Here is a 23849-nt window from a genome sequence, read left to right as displayed (position 1 = left end):
TAAAGCGATGACTGTATGATTGAAGCTTTCTTTGGAGTTTCTTGAGAGGGACTTTTTAATGAGACTGACAAGCAGTAAGAAGGGGCAAACATTGAGTCATACTTCCTTGAAGGCAATTAACAATTGACCCGATTTCTTGTTCTTTTAAACTAAAGTTCAGGATGTGAACAGGCTGACAGAACAGTATAGATGCTTCAGTTGCAAATCATTTGAAAAGAATTGAAATACATATAAATAATACTTGACCTCACCTCATGTGCTTGATGGCAAGGCTTTTGGCTAGTAATAATACATTCAGAAAAAGCCTTTTAGTGTGCTTTAGATAATGTTTTAAAAAAACTGCAAGAAAAAAGGAAACGTAAGAGAAACTGCCTCGCTCTCTGCCAGCCGTTGACAATTCAATTTATGGTACTTTTCTGAAAGTTCAGCTATAAGAAGGAGCTTTGCTTTGCTCTCCAGAACACCAGCATGACAAACACAAACAGAGGTGTATAAGGGCACCAGCTCACCCTTATTACAGTTGTATTAAACTGACCACTCAGCACTGAACTGCACTGTGTCAAGAAATAAAATGAAGGCCAAGGTGACAGATGGATGGGATTGTAGAGCAATTAGGGTGAGTGGAGTCAAGAGGATATGATTCAGTGGGGAGGATGTGGCGTGAGACTGTGAAAAGATTAATTTTCAGCCTGAAGTAGCAGATTTGTATTTGCAGGTGCTTCATGGTATTTTGTTTTTGGGTTACTGTTCACCTTGCAGCTTTCTTTGATCTATCCTCTGTAACCTCCGTCCCTTCCCCCTACAGTTTCAAGGCGCTTATTTCAGTTCTCACTTTAATTATAATTAGTCAGGTTTAGACAGGACTAGTAAATTCTCTTGATACCTTTGCATATTTATAAGAATTCCCCTTCTATATCTGTACACCACTGAAACACTGATGACATGGATGTTTTATTTATTTATTTATTTTTAACTATATATTTGCTGTGCTGCTTACCATTTAAACTACCAACAGGGTTCTTGGGTATACTGAATGTGCTTGCAAACAAATAGTTAAACAGTGATGACTGGGCATTATTTTGGCAAATGCAGGTTGCAGGGAGTTTTGTCTTTAAAGTCACACCTGTGTCTGTTTTGTGTTTCAGCTGAGGGCGTGCCCCAGGTGTTTTATTTCGGGCCCTGTGGGAAGTACAATGCTATGGTCCTGGAGCTACTAGGCCCGAGTCTAGAGGACCTCTTTGACCTTTGTGACAGGACCTTTTCACTGAAGACTGTCTTGATGATAGCAATTCAACTGGTGGGTTTAAAGTATACTATGTCACACAAAAGTGTATTGAAATGGTCTCTATTCATTTGTTAAACTGACATGTTTATATGTTAAACTCATTTGGACAAATAACATCACCATGCACAAAAATAATGATAATGATTACTTGTCATATTGATCATACAACTCAAACCACCTTTGACTGCTGGGTTGAAATCTGTCATCTTTCATAAGCAATGTGCATCAGTGATAAATATTCATTTGATGTTAATCACTCATATTTGTTGCAGCAAGTTCCAGCAGGATGCTTCTGGTTCTGTTATAGTCTTGTAAAAAGAAGGTTTTGCTGTTTGGAAGTAATGGTGTGGTAAAATGCCCCTGGATAGCAATGCACTCTTTCTGTTACACATTTTTCCATCTTCCCCTCTAATGGCCCAGAATATGTGATTACACTGTTTAAACAGAAAACACAGTACTAATCATGGTCACCGAAGCCTGTTGTGTCGAATAACTGCTGTGGCCTGCTCCTTAGATTAACACCAAAACTGATAACAGAAAGTGAGATTTTATATTTAGCTGCTGGTAATATTTTCAATGTAGTATGTCACTTTCCGGTATTTTGTTTTTAATCCCACTTTTTAGATTGTGTGGTCTTGCCTTTTTAATATAATTTCCATAAATGTTTTTCTTGACAAATTTTTTTTTTGTGTTTGTTTTCTATTACTGCTCACCAGATTTCTCGAATGGAGTATGTGCACTCTAAAAATCTAATCTATAGAGATGTCAAACCCGAGAACTTTCTCATTGGCCGGCAAGGGAATAAAAAGGAGCACATCATCCACATCATTGACTTTGGCCTGGCCAAAGAATACATCGACCCAGAGACCAAAAAACACATTCCATACCGGGAGCATAAGAGCTTGACTGGTACTGCCAGATACATGTCCATCAATACACACTTAGGCAAAGGTAAAGATAATTTCAAATGATTGTCTTTGTATGAAATCTGTTTTGTTTATACATGAAAGTTTGTTCTTAGGGTTTCTCAATAAAATGTTTAAAAATCTGTCGATACAGAGCAAAGCCGACGAGATGACCTGGAGGCCTTAGGCCACATGTTCATGTATTTCCTCCGTGGGAGTCTACCCTGGCAAGGACTAAAGGTATGCCAAGTACAGGGACATGGTCCAGAATGTGTTGTGAACCACGTATAGCAGCTGATAATTGGACATGATTTTGCAAAGATGTGTGTATTTAATATCAAAATCCAAAATTCCTATGTGTCGTTAGAGAAGCAAGTTTTTTAAACAAGTATGTATCTGTTGTTTAAAAAGTAATTAAAACTTATCTAAGTTTCAATTGAAAAGACAACACATCAGTTCTTTAGACAGCAGGTGTAGACAGGAAACTAGAAAGAGACATGCTGGCTCCCTAAGGACCCAAAGATCAAGGCTATGCAGTGTTAGATTTCAGCCTTTTCCCTTGCATACAGGTATCTCACTATGCTCCAGATCCTTTAATGATATGTACACTGAAAATAATTTTTTTTTTTTTTTTTTTTTTGCACTGAGAAACGTGATCCTTAAATTCATGAGTGATTTCCTTTTATTAGACTGATGAGCCTCCCCCATGTTTACTTCTGAAAGACTGAGCCTTTCTTATGAGCTCTTTTTGTAACCAGTCAGAGAATATATTGCTAAATTTATTTTTCTAAATGGTTTGCTATCATCAAAATTAACAACAAAATTTAACATATTAAAGAATATTACAAGGAACATAATATGAATATAGAGACTGCAGGTAATGGTGTTTTTCTCCTTTCAGCATTTTTAACTGAATAAAGGAAAATGTGGTTCCAGCTCGGTAGAAAGAATAAACCAAATTGTGAATTGAAGATTAATTGGTTGGGACGTGTACTATTTTTAGGCCTATCATTAAAATAAATACTATGTTAATGTTATGTTTATATTTATATCTATACTACTTGTACTTTCTATTTTTTATTTGTATTTGCTTTTATTTTTAAATTCTTTTTATGCTGAAATTACAAGAGCAAAATTCAACAGTGAAATTCCTTGTTTGTGCATACAGACTTGATGAAATTCCAATTCTAAAAATTCTACAACAAAAATAAGACCGTATTAAATATCTGTTTTAATGAAATGTTAAATAATTAGTTTATTCAGTTTTGGGGCTTGTTCACATTGAATCTATTTCATGAATGTGTGCAGGCTGACACACTGAAAGAAAGATACCAGAAGATTGGAGACACAAAACGTAACACTCCCATTGAGGTCCTCTGTGAGAACTTCCCAGGTATGCTGATGTTGGCTTTTATTTGCTAATGGATCAGTTTTAAATGTCAACATTGACCTTATTTTCTTTTCTTTTAAAGTAATTTAACATGAATTTCTTTATTACAGTTGCCTGGTATTGATTATGTTATCCGTATCAGAGGGTTTTCGGTTAATTTTTTATTTATTTTGTTTAATTCAGAGGAAATGGCCACCTACTTACGATATGTGAGACGGTTGGACTTCTTTGAAAAGCCAGACTATGAATATTTGAGGACTCTGTTTACTGAACTATTTGAGAGAAAAGGATACACCTTTGACTACACTTACGACTGGGTCGGCAGGCAGATAGTAAGTGACGCAGTTACTAAAATGTTGTTAACTCAGTCATTTGAAGCAGCCTGCTCAGAGTTTTAACTAATTGTTATTCCCTGAAGCCCACACCAGTGGGATCTGTCCACATAGATTCTGGTGCATCTGCTGTCACAAGAGAGAGCCATCCCCACAGGGACCGACCATCACAGCACCAACCAATTAGAAATCAGGTATGTTTCAACAGCAGGCAAGTGTGTGCTCTTTGCCATGCTTTTGTTCTAGTGTGAACCAGAGAAATTGGGAATTACTGACTGAAACTTACATCATTCTTTGGATCAGGGTTCTTAATATTTACTCCACGCATATTTAAAAATTTTTTCCTAACCTCCCAGAAGAAGAAGAAGCCACCCAAAACCTGGAGGTTTTCTTAAAACAAGACTTAAATTAACTTACACTGGTCACTAAAATCTTTTTCTCAGCTTCTGAAGAAACAGTGAATATGAAGTAAAAACATTTGAGATGTTAAACTTTTGGCTTTTATTTAAAATTCATGACCTTGTCTTTATCTTTTTAATAAAAAGTCAATAATTGTGTTTGTAAAGATGGAGCAAAACACTTAAAAGTAATTAAATTATAAAAGGCCGCTTGAGGTTGGAAAGTTAGATGTGATCATGTGTAGCATCCAGTCATATTGGCTTGACCATAATAAAGGTTAAATTCATAGAAAGTTTTTATGGCATGTAAATAATTCATATTTACAGTCATATTAACTGTAGCTCAAAAAGATGATGGTGACTGATACAGTGTGGTGTATTCATTCACTATATTAAAATGAGTGAATTTTAACTATGGGTAAATGAATTTTTTTATCAGGTTCTGTAGACAATAAAAGCAAATTGTCAGTGCAGGTGTTTTGATAGTATTTCTGAGCAGTTATATTCAGTAGACTCTGGTTTACAGATGTTTCTCCAGTACCATTTCTGATTGTTTCAAATGAAAGTTAAAAAAATGTTCATTTGTAATCTAAAAATAAATCTTTTCAGCAGTGTTAGCTGAATTTCTGTGTTTTTAAGTGCAATGACATTGAGCCCAAAGTTTGAGCACTTATGTCCGTTTGGCTTCAGGCTCATAAGTTTGTGATTCTGTTCTCTGGCTGAAACTGAAGCTTTGTTTTTTGTTTGAGTTTCCTTTAGTTTTGTTTTCATGCTCTTATTAATTTGTTTTTTTCTCCATCTCTCATGCTGCTTTGCATGGTACCTTGCACCGCACATCCAAACGTCCATCTTTCCTAACACAATTATTTCATCACTTTCACCCCCTCCTCCCTGTTCCATTGCACCTCCCCAATCCCACCTCCCCTCACATCACGATGCAACTCCCAACTCCTGAGCAGACAGCAGTCTCAGATCGACGAGGAGCATGGGAGGTGCAGCCCACACGACAAGCAAACTCCTCCTATCTGACCTCCCACCTGGCAGCGGACAGGCACGGGGGCTCAGTGCAGGTACACACCCCTCACCTGATCAGCCAGCAGCCCCGCCCAGTCTCCATGGAGATGGATCTGTCTCATAGATCTAATCCTAATTAAATACACCTCCAGATATGCTCTGTAAATAGGTAGCTAACCACCCCAAAGACTGATGTTATACCTACAAGTTTCTGTGTAGTTTGCATTTGGCTAGGGAATTCCTTTTTTCTTTCTTTTCTTTTTTTTTTTGTTTTTTCACACTTAAATTGATTTGCCTTCTTTTATCAATTCCTTCTTTATTATTATAATTGAATGCTTCAAGCTCTAAAATAGATTGAAAGGACTTATGTATTTTACTAGTTTTCCTAGACATACAGAACAGTGAAAAATATTTGATATTTAATCTTCAAGTAACTACATGTCAAAGTAAAGTTAGAAAGTTAGTCCTAGAATGTTATTAGCATTAACAATTTTTCACATCTAGATTATAATTAAATGTTTTCTAACATATATCTCATTTGATTAGGATGTGGCATTCATTTAGTAGTTTAGCCTGGGGTGTGAGACAGATCTGCAACCATTTATCCGCCCAACCCTCCTTACCCCTGGCTGGGAAATGTTATTTTTCTGCTTCACCATATGCATGTCATCTGGTGCCACCCACCCCAGATGTTGAAAGTGTGATTTTTAGCTTTAGAATGGCAGCGCCAGTTGTGGCATTTTGTTCTCTGGTCCTACAAATCTTCATGATGCTTGGACACTCCTGGCAAAATCAAAACACCTTTTGCATGGCAGGATGAACTGGCCCCAGCCAGCTAAGTGCATGCTCACTGGTTGTAAAAGGTCATTGTGCCTGAAAGAACATCCTTATGTAATTTTGACCCGTGCCTTTACCCAAAGATTGCCCTGACTTTGACAAGTTTTACTTGTGTAGTAGGGTGGTGTATGTGATGGGAGTGCTAAAAGAAAATGAGTTGTGCATATATACAATCTGTCAATGTGTGACTGCGTTGAACTCTCAAGTTTCCGTGATGACTTTATATCAAAGCCTCATGCAGTCATCATGTTCAGGTCATAATAAGGCTTCTCTGGTCAGAAGAGTCCATTAATAACAATGACTTACATCTTTCGTTTTTCCGTAGCAGAAATCTCATATCAGTACAAAGTAGTGGAGATTTAGCGATCTCTGGCCATTTTGAGATTAACAAGATTATGAAAGAAATCTATTTATATAGTAGCAGAAAACTTAAGTTTTTCTGTTATTTCAATGTGAATGGCAGTAAATGGAAGTCTTGGGGCTAAAAAAAACAAAAAACATATATACACTTCAGTCATGTCAACATCCAGTGGGAATTATTTACCTTTTTTGGGTTTTTTTCAAGTAAACATTTGAGTCTTGGTGGCAGTAGATAAAGACACTCCAACATATAACTGACACACTTTCATATTGATGAAATTTATCTAAATGAATTTAGATTCTACAGGTTAAGATGGTTTCAAGTTTTAAACTTTGCTTTTAGAAGAAAGCAAGAGAAAAATGTTTCTTAGCAATTTTTCTTTTTCTTTGGACAACAATAAGAAGAAACATTTTTCCAAACAAATGGTTGAGATAACGATTACAGTAACACTGGTAACAATGGTCAGCGGTCACAGTCTGTTTTTAATAGATTGTTTTTCATCGAAATGTCAGAGCTCAATAATACAAATATGTGATATTTTAGTTGCCTTTTGTGATTTGATTTAAATACCGGTGATTGCTAATAGACAACTGTTTGCCCACAGACAGAAGTAGACATGTGGTGAAGAACATGGACATTTTTTTAGAAGAACCTCATCTGTAAAACATCATCTCTCAGTTGCTTTGCTGCTTTGCGTCCTGGGCAGCTTGTAGTTAGTTAATTCTGAATTTTGCACTAAATCAAACCATGAAGATGATTTGAGGGCTTTTGTTTAATAAGTTAAAGTTGAAATGCAAGTGAAGTTTAACATGACCCTACTCACGTCAAGTCCAATGAGTAAAAGAAGAGTTTAGAAAAGACTGAGTTATCATATAGAATATTTAAAAAGCTCTTTGGGGTATTCAGTGTATCATATCTACTGACAGACACAAGAGGATCAAATATTTGCTTATCCAAATGTGTTAAAAAAAAAAAATCAAAAAAACATTTTCTAAGGCATAAACATATCTCCCTCACATGACTGTATATACTGATGTAAAGGTATTTGCACTCAGAAATACAGTATTTACAATAATTAGGCCATTTTTCCTATATTAGTGTTTACATGGTGGTATTCCTTATTCTGTTTTTTAATTGAAGACTACATAATGTTTTTTTTTGTGTGTTTAACAATGTGCATATAGGTTGCAAAGTAAATCGCTAGATGCCAGAAAGTGTCTTCAGCCACTTTTAATACATTATAACTTCACATACCACAGCCACTGAACAAAAATGGAACAAAATTAGTACTAAGTACTTATCCACACATTATTACATTACTCTGAGCTCATCCTGTTGGATGCCATATTGTTGTTGATGTGGTGAATAGCAACGATTTTAAAAATATATAAAATGTGACATTGATGTGAGCTGGTAAATTACCGATCCTTAATCAGTGAATATTTCTGTCCCAGCTGTACTGGTTTAGGTTTTTTTCTCAGCCTAATATTTATTCTATCCAACATGCTTGTATGAAACTGATGAGTGGGTCAGTCTGAAGTAACAGCGGTCTCTGCTGCAGGTGGTCAGTTCAACCAACGGGGAACTTAATGCAGACGACCCACTGGCTCATTCCAACGCTCCAATAACGGCTCAGGCAGAGGTGGAAGTGGTCGACGAGGCCAAGTATGTGTCATTCGCCCACTACGCCTCTTTCTCCTGTGTCCATCTGTTGCTTCCTCTTTCCCCCTCCTCTCCCTCTGTTGCTGTCTCTTTTACTCTATCCCTCAGCCTTTTGGTATGTTGTTGAATTGTAACAGCCCCGGCCCCCCAGCTGTCATCCTGCTGCTGCCCAGTTTACTTTTCTGAATGTGTAGGTTTTTGATCTGAACTGCTGCCTGTCTGTGATGTTCTCAGTTTTGTTGTTTTTAGTTAAAAAACAACCCCCCCCCCCCCCCCCCCCCCCCCCCCGCAAAGAGATGGGCAGCATGTTTGACTTTGGTTTCGTCTATGGACCGACAGCAGTGAATGACTGAATTAATATCAGCTGCTGCCATATTGAGTTAATATCTTACATATAGATTGCTTTTTTTGCTTCTTTTTTTTTTATTCGTTGGGTGAAAGCAACAGGTGTATAAATGACCTGTAGTAAGTGCAGGGTCAGCTTTAAATACTAACCATTAGAGCTGCTTCACTGTAAATTTATTACACACCTGTGCACATCACTGACAACACTCTCACACTATATAATTTTATTTATTTTTTAAAAGGTTTGTACTTTTAATGAGCAAAAAAATTGGATTTTTATCAGGGATAGAACTTAGTGCTTCGAGCAATTACATTCTCTTTAAAACTTGTGTTTTGACATTTTCTGTTTAATAAATGATTATTTGATTACCACTAAATAGAATCACAACATTGCTTATGCTTTTGTTTTTTATAGCTGTGTAAAATAGTTCACACACACCAATAAGTTCTCTAAGGGGAGCAACATGTCAACTGTTCCTGCAGCAAACATTACTTTTGTATTAACTGATGACTCATTGATTGAAAAATTACAACAGTTGTGTCATACATCTCTACTATTTTACTTGATTTAACAAAGTGACTTGGGGACTTAAGTTTAGGAATTGTCATAATCAATGTCTGCAAAATAAGCATTTGCTCATTTTTAAACCAAATGTTATTCAGTTAAAGCAGGAGTGCCCAAGTCCAGTCCTCAAGATCTACTATCGTGCAGCTTTTAAATGCAACCCTTCTCCAGCACACCTGAATCAGACAAATGGCTCGTTACCAGGCTTCTGCAGAATTGAATGGTATGTGGATGAGAAAATTTAGCCATTTGAATCGGGTGTTGGAGAAAGGTTGCATGTATAAGTTGCAGGATAGTAGAGCTCTGTCTTGGGCACCCCTGAGTTAAAGGGATGAAACTTAAAAGCTGTTGGCTTCTTCAGCAGGATAATGACTGAAATCAGACCTGAAAGTGTGTCCTGCTCTTCTTTAATAGCAGAGGCTGAAGTGATGCAGTAGAACAATGAAAATCAGTGCCTGCAAAGCTACTTTAAACATTTTGAAACGTGATCTGCAAAGGGGGGGAAAAAGACTTAAAATTAGTAACAAAGGTAATAAAAAAAAAAAAATGATGAAAGTGCAAATTTTTATGCATATTTTGCCAGAACATCTTACTGGAATAATTCTTCTTCCATAAACTGTCTTTCAGAATAATTAGATAATATCTACCACTGCAACTGGTGGTTGTACAGCAACTTCCTGTTTTTGTAATGTTTTTATTTGGATGGCGTTAGTTTTCTATCGATTATCTTAAACACTGCTGAAGCTAAAATTTCTTTTGACATTTTAAGTTTGCTGTCTCTGTCCAGATGGGGACCATGAGTTTAAATGTGACATGAAACATTTTTTTTACAAAGCAGCTGCAAATCCAGATTATTTCAGTCCTATAAAAACTTCGTTTTAGGAAGCATAATTAGAGTGACGCAGCAAATCGAACATACAGGCATTTTAGTGCCACATCATGGTGCTAGAAGTCATGGTAAACGCTATCAGCTGCAGAGTAGCTGTTCTGTAACCTTTTCTGTGATCTTTCTTCCTTTAAATCTGAGTCTTTCCCTCTCTGTGTGCACCTGTGTCTTGTTGGTAGGGCTTGTGTGCATGTTTGTACGGCATGTGCCCACCTCCATCATTTTAGTCTCGCTGTATTAATCTTTCTTTTCTCTTGACACTCTTTCCTCTCTCTTCTTCTGTAGCTGCGTGAAAATGCTCAACCTGTGGTGAGTCCCTCTCTGCTTGTCCACATCAGACTCATGGGACAGGGAGTGGACCAGCCTGGGCTGGGCCCAGTGGAGTTATTAAGTTTAACTAAACTCTCACTGGCATTTAGTTGTTATAAATCCCAGAGAGTTTGCACTTTTCTTTCCTTTTTTTTCTGTAGAGAAAAAAAAAACACCATGTCACAAGTGAGTAATTTACTGTAGGCCAGCTGGATGTAAAAATTAACTGTCACATCAGCAGGGCAGGTAGATTCAACTGTAAGACTCTGATCCAAGGTAACTACAGTGGCTTTGCTAGCAGCAATTTGATTAACTCCTTTTTAGATTCCTGTTTGTTGATTAGTCTATTAGTTCTAAGAGGACCCAGTCACTGTCCTATGTTTGAGCTACTCCTTTTTTCTTGTCTTTGTATGTTTTTATTGACTCACCATGTCTTGTGCTTTTTGTGTGTACTGCTCTTTATTTTTTATTTATTTATTTTTGCATAGAAAATATTTCATTTTCAGTAGCTTGTAGTTGTGGCTCTCTACCACATGTCTATAAAAACTGCTGGAGATGAATAAACGTGCAAGCACATGTTGGATGGCAACATGTTCTTGATGCTAAACTCCTCATTACAATCCCCAAAACAAAAATCTACCCTAATTTGAAAGACTTGTATTAAGTTCTTAGATTTAAAACACAAATTAAAGCCGCCTGCTTGTTTTTGGTCTTTATTTTGCTTCATCTAAAGCCTTTTTTTATGTACAAACTGCTTTAATGTCTGCCTCTGTCTGCAGGTGCTGTTGTTTCTTTAAGCGAAAACGGAAGAAGAACACACCGAGGCACAAATGATGACCCAGCACCTAACTGAAACGATCCACATGTCCGGCTCAGTTGATTGTGATTTCAGAAATCATGAAGATCCCGTTCAGTTATAGAGGAAGTCGACAGAAAAATCTTGATTAACATGTTCTCTGCTGGGACCAGTTAAATCGGTTTGAGATGTACAAGTCACTTGTGTCTTTTGATGGGAGTCCTGTTTTTTTTGTGTTTGGTCCCCTCTGCTTAATTCTGTGGGGATGTTTTTGTAGGTCAGCTGGCCAATTTGGGAACCACTTTGATAGACTCTTGCACAGAATTTGTTTTTGTTTTGTTTTTCCCACTCCTCCACAAGACGCCTAACATGTATTTTTTTTTCTTTCTTTTTTTTTTGTGTGTGTTTTGGGCATGATTTTTTGCTCCAGTGTCTCTTCTATGGTATTTTTAAATGAAGAGATTCATCCTCCTGTGGACTCTCACCATCCTCAGCCTGTTATGTGCTATTGTTTTCTTCTTGATTCATGTAATGATTAATTTCTCCTCCGTAAAGTCCCAGATCATCTTGCTTCGCCCATAGTTAGTTTTCTGACTCATTTTGACAAAAAGCCCTCTTTGGGCGTTCCTGACGCAGGACTGAATGTAAACCTGAACACATGAGGAGCCAAGAGTGTAACTGCCTATATTCACACACAGGCGCAACAAGCAGCAGTATGCCGTTCGGCTCCTGCACTTTTTCTTTTTTTCTTCTCTCCAAAGAGGTCCACCCTGGCACTGGGATCTGGGCCTTAGAGAACAGAAGACCAGAGACTTTTCCTGCACTGTGTTCTCTGAGCTGATTTCTGCTAACACTGCTTGATCAAAGCACTCCTCTTAACCACGATGCCATCAAAATACACTACAGTCTCTTTTGACTCATGCAGTTTTGCTCCTGTTGTCTTTGTGATGATGAGCAGTTACCTGACATTTGTAGAATGGGCTGAAAAGCAATGCTATTTATGCTATTTATCTCTCAGTTGCCGCTAGTTTTCCTACTAATTCTTAAACATACACATTGAATGTATGGACAGAAAAGTAAATGACTTTGGAGTATTGCAATTATCATGTGCATGAAAAGGAAATCACAGTTAAAGCGTTAAAACCAATGTTTGACAAAGAAAAAACTTGAGACCAAAACTAGCTAGGTTTATGGGTTAGGAGGGTCTTAAATGTCTTTGATCTTAATAATGGACTCTTCAACAGTGGACATTGGGGTGTTGCTTTGGAGTGATTTTAAAAAAAGAAAAAGAATAAAAAAAAAACCATGATTTGCTTCAGAGGATCACACCCTCTAAAACACCTCTGTCCAATGCCTTAACCCCGATCAACCAACCGACTGACTGACCAGTGCATCACATCACTAGGTGGACAAGAAGTTAGCAGCATGGTTGTGAGACTCGCTGTTTAAGTTTTGAGGTCACCTGCATAATGAAGCCCAAAATCAAAGACAGTTTGCAGCTGTCGAAGCAGTTGACGGCTTCCCTTGTTAACACATTGAAGATTTATCCCCAAGAAAGCAAAGCCAAATGGAAGATCTGGTGTAATATGTATTGGTGTAAAAGTATTTCTGCCCTACATGTGAAGACCCCTGTGCTGCAAAGCAATGTTTGATGTTGGGACGACTGCTGAATCCCGGTCTCTACTGGGCGCCAAAATGGAAACCCAAAGTTGGCGCAAGTGAGGCATGGAGGCCTTGAAATAATCTCAATATGTCACCTTGCCTATCCTCCTATCAGAAAAGTGTATTACAGTCTTTTTTTCCCCTATTTTATTGTAATGTGAATTTGTTTAATGCAATTTTTTTTTGTTTTTTGTTTTTTTCTTTCCATTCCAAATAGCCATGGTTTTATGGGGAAAGAGGGGAAACAAAGCTTGAGACCATGACTGCACTACATTTGTTGACCTCCAGCTTTCCCTGACGAAACCCTGCCTTCTTATACTGTACTTTAAATGTGCTTATTACTTTAATTGTAGCTGCCTCATGTGATAGGCCTTCCCTATAGGGTGCAGGGAATTCACTTTAGCTTTTTTTTTTGTTGTTTTTTTTCCCACGCTCATCTTTTGTGCCATGCCATCTTCCCTTTACTCCTCTTCCCTCTTTGTGCACAGATGCAAGTCCAAGATAAGTTGACTCAGCAATGTGTCAGATTTGATGGTTTTCTTTTGGACGTGCTCCACCATCTTTTGGAAATGTTGATGTTGCAAATTATCTCAGTGAGTCAGTATGTAAACCTGCTTGTTGTGTGTATTTACACTGTATAGCCTTTTTGGTTTTTACCCCCCTGACATGTCAGTTATTCCGGGGTCTAAGTTATTGTGTTCTTGAAAGTACTTGAAAATGAAAATCTACGGGACCTTTTTGTTTGGTTTTTTATTGACTTGGTTCATAGTAATTCCACACATAGGATTTGAGGGGAACAGAAGAGAAACAGGCTATTTGAATGACAGGTATTCATTTCAGTGAGTTGTTTTAGTGCCTCTTAAGTGTTTTGGCCAGGTGAGGTTTGTTGCCTGTGGAGTCCTGTTCTAGACTGGCGTTGATGACTAGATGAAGGTTATGTCACTGTTTCCACCCTGAGGAGATGCAGTTGGATGTTGGTTTGGAGATTAAAGTCACTTCTATGTCTCTGCTTAACGTTAATCACATTGTATTTTGAGCCTTCACGTCCCCCCATCCCACCCCAACATGCCAAACCAGTGACATCATCTGCTTGTGATCCTCCCCCACAAAACATCAGTGGCAGCTGGACTGTTTGACCCCAGCTACCTGAGATAAGCTGAAAGTTTTCTGTGTTGAGAGATGGATATCATGACTAGATAGCCTTCAGTGCTCCCCGAGTGCCATTTCTGAAACTACTACTAACCCATGCCTTTTACCTGTGCCAGAAAAATATGAAGATGAATGTTTTTCTTCACCTTGTCCTTGATTTGTCCACCATCATTTAAAATGAAATTTTTTTTTCAAATTCAGAGCAACATGGCTCAGTGCTGTACCTGGAAGTGTTCGAGTCATTTCTGTTTTACTTATTGTCGATTTTGAAAAGGAAAAACAAAAGGAAAAAAGCACCTATGTATCGTTCAAGCCTATTGTTTCAGAGTTTGTGACTGATCATCTTTGCAACATCGGCTTCGTGTTTAAACTGTGGGTCTATGTCTGTACCCCAAGGCTGAACTAGTAGATATAGATATATTACTCTGATGTCTTTGCTTTGAACCCGGCGGGCCCTGTAGTACTCTGTATGATCTGTATCTGCATGGCTTCTCTGGAGACGAGAGCAGTCTCTCTTAAGGTAGTTTTTTCATCCGCAGGGCTCGTGTACTGTTGGGTCGGTGAAACGTTACAGCTTCCAGTTCTCGTGTATTATAAATAACTTTCAAGTCTTCTCGTAGCACATCCCATTTCAGTTCCCATAATTTCTTACAGGGTTTATTTCAGTCAGTCGTGTTGATGGCTTTGGTTGTGAGTAATTCATTCCTGTGTGTCAGCTGTGTAAATGAAAGGACAGCTGAGGTGTGAATGAATAGCTTCTGTCTCTGGGTTCTCTGGCACTTTCCTTGTTGCTGTACTGTTGAATCGTGTTGGATTTACTGTATATTTTTCTTTGAGGGAGAGGTGTAGGATGACATTTACTGCAATATTGTGATGATTATTTGAACTGTAAATTGTACAGTACAATAATAGTCTTTGTTGGGAGTTCATATAAAGACATTTTCTTGATTTTTCTTTTTTTCTCTTCTTTTTTTTTTTCCTTTTCACCCCCTCAGACTGTGGTAAATCAAGCTGTACAGCTCCAAGAGTTTATCCTACCCTAATTTTTTTAGAGCTATGATTAAGAGAAATCTTAACTGTAAATAAATATTACTGTGTTGAAATATGAATGTCACTTCAGAAATGTATTTGAATGGGTTAGTCAAGGGCTTCAAGAATGAAGGACCCTCACTTCATTTTATGGTTTCGTATTTTTAATTTGCAGAAAGGTAAAGGTCCTTTTTATCTGAGATGACTTTTTCCCCTCCCATCATACAATACAGTGAACCATGAACCTTATAAAAATCACTTTTTATTCCCTCCACACCTAAAGGGAAACTCCAGTTTGCACCCTTTTTTATGTAAAATAAAAGATCTCTCCACCTTGTGGGAATGTGTTGATTTTGTTCTGCTTCATTTGCTGTTTCTGGAAAAAATGCATAAATGATGAGAATAAGAAGAAGTTGCTTTTGTTTTCAGGTCTGTGCCTTTTAAATGTGAAAGTTTAAGGTGGTCACCCTGCAGCTTATGCTTGATGTTACGTCTATTCTAACCAATAGGGATAAATAAAGTCAGTACTGAATTCAGTAGCCCTGCTGTAGAGGAATTCATGACCTCTAGTGGTCATTGGATGAATTTCATTTGGTTTTTTTAAAAACGGCATTCATGAATATGACCGTCTTTAATTTTAATCTGATAATTGGAACAACCCATTCACAGAGTAATATAAGTCTTTTGATGTTATTAATTAAACAGAGGAAAGCCTGTAATTTGTGATGGATTTTTTTTTTCTCAGAACAGCATAAGTTCAGTTTTGTATACAAGACTGAACTTACATAAAATTCCCATCACATTAAATGGTATAATTGTTACAGAAGTATGTAGGTGGAGGATTTTTGCATACAGATTTAATGTTATTTCTCCTACATGCAATATGCATTCTTTTTGCATACAAGCTGCTTTGTATATGCGACTGAACTTGTACTGTTCTGAGTAAAATTCCTATCACATTTTGTACGTTGCTCTTAATTGTGTACCTCAGGTCTGGTCCTGCAGTCCTACAAGTTTTAGCGGTCTCCCTACTCCAACACACCTGATATAAATTAAACTGATCAGGGGTGGCCAACATTGGTCCTCAAGAGCCACAATCCTGCAGATTTTCCATGATTTTAAGGTTCTTTTAGTAGTTTATAAATGTCTTAATGGTCCTGGGCCATCTTATTTATCAGACCTTCTTTTAAGTCATGAACCCTCGCGGACCCTGAGGGCCTCTGGTACTGGCCTTTTAGTTGTTCCAAGGGTGAGGACCAAGACGTACAGTGAGGCCTCTTTCCATTGTTACGGCCCTCGTCTGTGTGCATGGAAAACCTGCAGGATTGTGGCTCTTGAGGACCAACGTTGGCCACCCCGGTCTACACAATGACACATTCATTTGAATCTGGGGTGTTGGAGCAAGGAAACATCTAAAATCTGCAGGACTGTAGTCCTAAAGGACCAGGTTTTCCCACTGGCCTGAGTTCTTTCAAAAGGGCTTTCTTTCTGTCACAGAGAATCATCCCACAGAATGATGCTACCATTACCATGCTAGTCTGTAGAGAGATTATTTGTTGATGCTCACTGTTCATTTTTATCTGAACATGACATTCATTCGAGTCATAGAACCCTTTCCAAGACCACTAACAGAAGTGGGAGTCATCAGAGGTCAGTTATTATTTGTCTTTAGGCAACAAAACACTGAATAACACATAGGCTATTATTGTGACTACTCTGAAAGTGAAGACGAATACCATTTTTGTTTGACAAGCAGATAAATAAGGAAGGCTCGTGACTCTCCATCGCGTAATCATGTTATATGTTCTCGTAATTTTCACCATTTTTTTTTCCAGTGAATGAACCATATCTTCCTGGCTTCAAACTGAGAACATTCACTGTATTTATCACCGCCGTTTTCTCCTCCCGCCACGAGGCGGCGCTGTCGCTACGTTTCAGCTTGTAAACTATAAACATCCGGTGTGACTCCACTACGCTTCTCTTCAACCTGTCCGAGCCAACATGGTGGGTACACAAAATATTACACTTGCACATCCTTCACTATCCTTCTCAATCCTCATCTTGTGTTTACCCACCGAGTAGTAACAAGCATCACTCTCTACACAAACTATGTAAAAGTGTATTATTACCAGATTTGGACGCCATGATGTCTAGTGAAATGCACGTAAATTCAGCCACACCGCGTCCGTGTCAGAAGCAAACTGAGCTGCAAGTTGTTAAAGCAGCTAGAACCGGCACACAAGTTTTAATGTCTCTCTGCATGTCTATATCCGTAAATTGTTCATATTTGATTAAAACTAATAATAAAAAAGTCAAGCCCAGAACAAATTTTGCAGTAATTTCCGCACTCATCACCAATTGATTTAGTTTTTTAAAATATTTCCACACTGAAAAGATATAAAGTTATTTATTTATGTGCAAAAGAAAAAAAAAACTGTCAAGATTTGTTAGAATAATTGAGGTCTATAAAATGTGCCCAAATTTTAAGCGATTCAATTCCTTAAATTTGCATTAAAACGGGTTTAAACACTTTGAATGTGAATGATAAAAACTGGGTGTTTAATTTGCAGACATCAGCTGATTAAGTTTCTTATTTTGACAGATTACATGTAATTTATAGTATGTAGTTTTGTTTTGTTTGGGTTTTTTCAGTCATGTTATATATTTCTATGTGGTTTTAGTTGAAAGTTTTTGTTTAATTTTATTTTTTTTTAAGCAGGATTTCCTTCTATACAATCCTGTTCCTGCACGTTTGGAGGCGGTATGTTTTATATATAGGAGTTTTTTAAAACTTAAGAGTCTTTGCTTCCCTTCAGGGACGGGTCAGGACTAAGACGGTCAAGAAGGCCGCCAGGGTCATCATTGAGAAATACTACACCCGTCTGGGCAATGACTTCCACACCAACAAGAGGGTGTGCGAGGAGATCGCCATCATTCCCAGCAAGCCTCTGCGCAACAAAGTTGCAGGGTAAGTTTAACTGTTGTATGTTTGTGTTCACTTTAGTAGACTTGTTGGCTTTTGCAAGATTTCAGTGATTTTAGTAACAAAGGATTGTTTATAGCCTGCTTCTCTGGCTCAGATTTTTGGCCATTTGGCAACTGAATCTTCAGCCTCCTGTTTCAGAGCTCCTCACTGACAGTTAAACCTTATCTGTGATTTCCAGTGTGTAATTAATATTTATTTAAAAGGGTGTAGATGCTGAAAGCTCACATGGACACACGGATAGCAGCATCATTGGTGGAAACAATGCTTGGTAGCTGTCTCAGTTCTCATACTGTCATGACAGTTTTTGGAGTCAGACAGGCATCTTTTTCTGTAGTCTTGGGCCCTCAGAGTTGAGAAAAAAAAAGACTTCTGATCTGTTCTTAGTTTTTCTAAAGATATTGCAGAAAAATTACATCCTGAGTTTGTCGACATTACTTTTCCTTTGAGATCGGAATGCTGCAGCTTCTCGCCTGAATAAAAAAATGACATTAGTCTGGAGGCTTTTTATGGGCGGGGGTACACTCAGCTTGCTGCATACCACGAAACAATGATGTAAAGTTTATTTTATGTTAACTTTACAAAATGTATTTGATCGATCAGGCAATATTTGCAGGTATTATTTGAAATATTAAACTCTTTGCATGCTCTCAACTTTATAGAATCCAATAAATAGCCAGATTTAGATGCAATGTCTAAAAAATTAATTTTTATTCTTTTAGACAAAATTATTTATAGACAAGTTTATATTGTTGAAAGCTCATCACAAGCAAGCAAACTAAAGTTTTAGGTATTTATGCAGACGTTTCTTTAAACAAAACTTTATTTACAGAGAAATATCACTATATTGGTGATTTTAACTAGCATTTACCTGCTGTTAGACATTTGTCAGACTAATGTGTCTGTAAAGTGTCATTTTTATTTTGCTGTGAATCGACACACATTAACCTCATGTTGTTGCTTGTCTCAGGTATGTGACACATCTGATGAAGCGTATCCAGCGTGGTCCTGTCAGAGGAATCTCTATCAAGCTGCAGGAGGAGGAGAGGGAGAGGAGGGACAACTACGTCCCTGAGGTATGTTCACACATTTTATTCATTAGTTCATTGTTTTTAACGTAAAACATTTTGTGTTGCAGTTTGTTTTGTATGAGAAAATGCTTTATAAAGAATGATTTAGTTGTCTAATGAGGCAACTGCAGGCCAGATTGTGCAACATCTTTTATGATGGTGTTAAAACAACCGAACCTGATAGTCTAGTGGAGAAAGAGGTAGGGGTCTTCGGCACTGGTGAAAACCGCCTGGTGTTTACTGGTGTAACAGAGTCAGTGTGCAAGCCTTTGGTAAATGTTGCAAAGCCTGAAAACAACTCATTTGTCATGCTGCAGATTTCTGCTCTGGACCAGGAGCTCATCGAGGTGGATCCAGACACAAAAGAAATGCTCAAGATGCTGGTGAGCATTTGATCTAACATCTGAAAAAAAAAAATCATTGCATTTTTTTTATGCAGTTAAAAATATGATGCATTTAGCAGAAAATTCCGTTTAGATCAAATTTCTAAATACACATAAAGCAGAGTTTACAGCATCTTTTCCCCATATGAACAGTTGCCAATTTAATGTTAAAAATTTGACATGAAGACCCTGCAAACGAAATCAATGTTTCTGAATTGCAGACCATTTAATGTAGAGTTATTTAATGTTCTTAAAACATTTTCTTCCCTTGTGTAGGATTTTGGTGGACTTTCCAACCTTCAAGTCACTCAGCCAACAGTCGGAATGAACTTCAAAACACCACGAGGACTATGAAGTTGTTTGTAGTGATCTGATTAAAGATGTGGTTATTTAACATGGTCCCCTTTTATTTAAACCCAGGTAAATTCTATTCTATTCTACTTTCTATTCTACAGTCATTTAGCAGACGCTTTTATCCAAAGCGACTTACATTTGAGAGGAAGAACAACACAAGCATGAATTCAAACAAGATGGGACGTCATAATTAAGTGATAGTCAGACCGCTTTTGAGTCCAGTTGGACCCAGGTGCTGTCATGTAGTGCTAGTGCAGTGCATATAATTTTTTTTTTTTTTTTTTTTAGTCATTTTATTTAAATACAGGATCACGATTTCATCACACAATATCAACTAGGTCATAAGTGCATGATTTCATCACATAATATCAACTTGGGCATAAGTGCATGATTTCATCACAATATCATCTTGGGCATAAGTGCACACAGCTTCTTCAGTACTTGGTTGAGCCAAAAAGCTGGACAAATCTTTCTGACTCATTTAGTTAAGCTAAATGTGGAAATGCTCCTTAAACAACTGAGTCTTTAGCTTGGTCTTAAAAGTGGATACGGACTCTGCGGATCGGACGGAGTTTGGTAGATCGTTCCACCACCGGGGAACAACAGAGGAGAAGAGTCTAGCTACTGATTTTGCGCCACGTTGTGGTGGGAGCACTAGGCGTCTTTCACTGGTAGAGCGTAAGTTTCGAGAGGGAGTGTAGCTCTGGATTAAGGAGTGAAGGTAGACCGGAGCCGTTTGGGTTATTGTTTTGTAAGCCAGAAGCAGAGCTTTGAATTTGATGCGTGCTGCAACTGGAAGCCAGTGAAGAGCAATTAGCAGTGGAGTGACATGAGCTCTTTTGGGCTGGTTGAAGACCAGACGTGCTGCTGCATTCTGGATCATCTGCAGAGGTTTAACTGAGCATGCAGGCAGGCCAGCCAGTAAGGAGTTGCAGTAGTCAGTGCGTGAAATGACCAGAGCCTGGACCAGGAGCTGGGTCGTGTGTTCAGTCAGGTAGGGTCTGATCCTCCTGATGTTGTAGAGAGCAAATCGGCAAGACCGGGAAACCGAGGCAACATGGTCCTTAAAGGTCAGCTGGTTGTCTACCATGACACCAAGATTCCTGGTAGAAGATGTAGGCACTAGTGTGATTGAGTCAAGCTGCACACTTATCTGTGGTGGTAAAGAAGGACTGGCTGGGAAGACAATAAGCTCAGTCTTGGACAGATTTAGCTGAAGGTGGCGATCCTTCATCCATGCAGAGATATCAGCAAGGCATGCTGATATTCGCATTGAGACGGTTGTGTCGTCAGGTGGGAAAGAAAGGAAAAGCTGAGTGTCATCTGCATAGCAGTGGTAGGAGAAACCATGAGAGCTAATGACTGCAGGAGGTGTATAGGGAAAAGAGAAGAGGGCCGAGCACCGAGCCCTGAGGCACCCCTGTTGTCAGCCCATGTGATCTGGACACGCCCCCTCGCCAAGATACTTTGAATGATCTCCCTGTGAGGTAGGATGTAAACCACGAGAGGACAGATCCTGAGATGCCAAGCTCTAAGAGTTTGGAGAACAGTATATGATGGTTGACAGTGTCAAAGGCAGCCGACAGGTCCAGCAATATAAGGACTGAGGATTGACCAGTGGATCTGGCAAGCCGTAGGGAATCAGTAACTGACAGGAGAGCAGTTTCAGTAGAGTGACCTTGCCTATATCCAGATTGATATGGATCTAACAGGTTGTTGTCTTGGAGGAACTGTGAGACCTGACTGAAGACAGCACGCTCTAGTAATTTAGACATGAATGGAAGCAGTGAGACCGGCCGGTAGTTTTCAACCTGGGCTGGGTTGAGTGTGGGTTTCTTCAGCAGCGGGGTAACCCGAGCTTGCTTGAAGGCAGAAGGAAAGACACCGGATTTAAGAGAGGAGTTGATAATATGAGTTACTGCAGATTTGACTGTAGGTAAAATGCTCTGCAGGATGTCAGAGGGAACAGGATCAAGAGGACAGGTTGTGGGTTTTGAGCTGACTAGAAGTTTAGAGACTTCGTCCTCATTTAGAGAGCGGAAGGAGCATAGTGAGGCACCAGTAGCTGGTTTGGTAAGGCTGAGTTGGTCAGGCTCAGTGAATTGGTTACTGATGGTAGCAACCTTTTCAGTGAAGTAGGAAGCAAACATTTCTGCAGTCAGCACAGTGGGAGGCTGAGCAGGTGGTGGAGATAGAAGAGAGTTAAACGCCATGAACAGTTGTCGTGTGTTGGGAGCATTGCGGATCTTGTTCTGATAAAAGGCTATCTTGGCCGCCTTTAGGCTGGATGTGAAAGTTACAAGTTTTTGCTGGTACTCAGACAAGTCAGTGTGCTCTTTTGATTTGCGCCACTTTCTTTCAGCCGCCCTGAGTCCGGCTCTGTGATCCCTTAGAGCCTCTGTGAGCCATGGACTGGGAGGGTTTTGTCTGGCTGGTTTTGACACCAGAGGACAGAGTTTGTCCAGAGAGGAGGCGAGAGAGGAGCAGAGTGTTTCTGTAGCCTCATTAACAGACAGTAAGGAGAAGTCTGAGTGGGAAGGGAGGGTAGAGTAAACCTCATCAGACAGCTGTGTAGGTCTGAGGGATCTCAAGTTTCTGCGGTAGGACACCATTTTTGGAGCCGCTTGATTGACATGAGGAAGGAAGACAGAGAATTTAACCAGGAAGTGGTCAGAGAGGTGCAGCGGGGTGACAGACAGGTCGGCTGTGGAGCAAATGTTATCCTTAGTGACACAAACTGCAGTTACTGGAGCAGAGAAATAAGAGCTGGCATACCTGTAGGTAGGAAAGCTAATTCCCCTTAGTTCCCTTATTGAAGTTGATAAGCTATATTGCAGGGTTGCCCAAGTCCGGTCCTCGAGATCTACTATTCATCTTTTAGATTCATACCTTCAACACATCTGAATCAAATGAATGGCTCTTTAGCAGGCCCCTGCAGAGCTGAATGACATGCTGAGGAAATTCAGCCTACTGATTCAGGTCTGTTTAAGAAGAGATGCATCTAAAAGTTGCAGGACAGTAGACATACTCCTCCATGAACTAAAAACCTGCATACACTGATTAATAACCTGCACAAACAAGTACAAGTCATAGCTCAATGGCTGAAAGACATTCCCGTTAGCTGTGGATGTAAAAAAGACAATTTCAGAAAACATGAAGAGCCCAGACAGACTTAATGCTTCAACACCTTTATTGTGCCCAATCTGAACGTATTCCACAACTCTTAAGTAGCAGCAAACTTGGCAGACCACAATGAGGTAGACTTTTCGAAACTCTAAAAAGCAGCTGGGCTAAAGGACAACAAGCTCAGCATGAAAAACTTAATGGATAAAGTAAAGACACATTGTCTTTGGCACACAGCTTATTATGCATTTATGTCTAACTGGAACAGGAAGGCAAAAATGGGATAAGAAAGCGAGGGATACTTAACTGCGGTCTACTCAAGCTCTGGATAGATCATTTATAAATCAGCTTAGTGGAAGTTCTTACAGTCAACAGGAAACAAGCAGCTGTTCTAACATGGGCATGTCCCCCTGCTGATGTACAAAAAGTGATTAAAAACCACGGCCACCTCTCCACACGTGCAAATTAAAAAGTGCAAAAATCAAAACTATGTACAATCAAAAGATTCACTTGGGTTTCAACAGGATCCATCTGCTGCTTGAAAAGTGATGGACGACCCAGTTGAGACCAGTAGCACGGATACAGATTTAATATAACTGGACCAACAAAGCAAGTTAAATATTTCCAACATTTTGTGCCCATTCAGTTGAAATTTGGGAGGACAAATTTAAAAAAAATTGAAGAAAAAAAAAAAAAAAAACAGAAAAAATGTATGAGAAAAAGGAAAACTAAAAGGGGGATTTCTCATAAACAGCCACCTGGTAGAATTCTGTTCAAAATTTTCATGTCATGACTTAAAACCGTTCGTGTACAAATTAGTAAAAAAACTGCGTAAAAATGTCTGAAATGCGACTGGTTAAATGAAGCCCAACATTCAACTCCCAAAAGTAAGAAACACCAGTTGGCTTGCACAGGAAAAAACAGATGCCAACTGGGGTGAGGGGAGGGAAGAGGGAGGAAAATAAAAATTTAAAGGCACTGTATGGCATTTGCCAATGAATGGCAATGAGA

General features: G+C 38.8%; 2 protein-coding genes and 1 long non-coding RNA gene across 6 annotated transcripts in view; 2 read left to right on the top strand and 1 right to left on the bottom strand.

Annotated features, from left to right (window-relative positions):
* The window catches only part of csnk1g1 (casein kinase 1, gamma 1), a 28295-nt gene extending 13033 nt beyond the window's left edge, over nt 1–15262 (top strand). Inside the window, exons 5-14 of one of the 4 annotated variants that reach the window (XM_041968076.1) lie at nt 1146–1297; nt 2002–2236; nt 2345–2430; nt 3499–3583; nt 3764–3912; nt 3999–4106; nt 5270–5380; nt 8084–8187; nt 10266–10289; nt 11069–15262. In XM_041968076.1, coding sequence (XP_041824010.1) covers nt 1146–1297; nt 2002–2236; nt 2345–2430; nt 3499–3583; nt 3764–3912; nt 3999–4106; nt 5270–5380; nt 8084–8187; nt 10266–10289; nt 11069–11123 — 1109 coding nt within the window. In that variant the 3' untranslated portion in view covers nt 11124–15262. The remainder of the gene's footprint in view (nt 1–1145; nt 1298–2001; nt 2237–2344; nt 2431–3498; nt 3584–3763; nt 3913–3998; nt 4107–5269; nt 5381–8083; nt 8188–10265; nt 10290–11068) is intronic. The other 3 variants (XM_041968221.1, XM_041968136.1, XM_041968286.1) reach the window with 3 other exon arrangements.
* Nucleotides 325–23832, bottom strand: LOC121629019. The gene is made up of 4 exons (XR_006008322.1): nt 23540–23832; nt 8102–8107; nt 7509–7513; nt 325–339 (listed from the first exon to the last, which is right to left on the bottom strand). It is a non-coding gene; the product is annotated as an uncharacterized LOC121629019 (long non-coding RNA).
* LOC121628943 (40S ribosomal protein S17-like) lies at nt 16858–19755 on the top strand. Its single transcript, XM_041968408.1, has 5 exons — nt 16858–16929; nt 17742–17893; nt 18879–18984; nt 19296–19361; nt 19638–19755. Exons 1-5 carry the CDS (start codon nt 16927–16929, stop codon nt 19713–19715), a joined length of 405 nt encoding a protein of 134 aa, XP_041824342.1. The 5' UTR covers nt 16858–16926; the 3' UTR covers nt 19716–19755.
* Nucleotides 23833–23849: the final 17 nt, after the last annotated feature.

The sequence above is a fragment of the Melanotaenia boesemani genome, chromosome 1 (genome assembly GCF_017639745.1).
Source record: "Melanotaenia boesemani isolate fMelBoe1 chromosome 1, fMelBoe1.pri, whole genome shotgun sequence".
Classification (NCBI taxonomy): Eukaryota; Metazoa; Chordata; class Actinopteri; order Atheriniformes; family Melanotaeniidae; genus Melanotaenia; species Melanotaenia boesemani.
The sequence above is the reverse complement of the archived record's forward strand: the minus strand, read 5'-3'. Positions and strand labels throughout refer to the sequence as shown.

What these genes read in the sequence shown, in the direction of transcription:
- LOC121628943 (XM_041968408.1), top strand. An exon ending in GGGACAACTACGTCCCTGAG is followed by an intron (nt 18,985 to 19,295) that starts GTATGTTCACAC and finishes GTCATGCTGCAG; the next exon opens with ATTTCTGCTCTGGACCAGGA. An exon ending in AAGAAATGCTCAAGATGCTG is followed by an intron (nt 19,362 to 19,637) that starts GTGAGCATTTGA and finishes TCCCTTGTGTAG; the next exon opens with GATTTTGGTGGACTTTCCAA.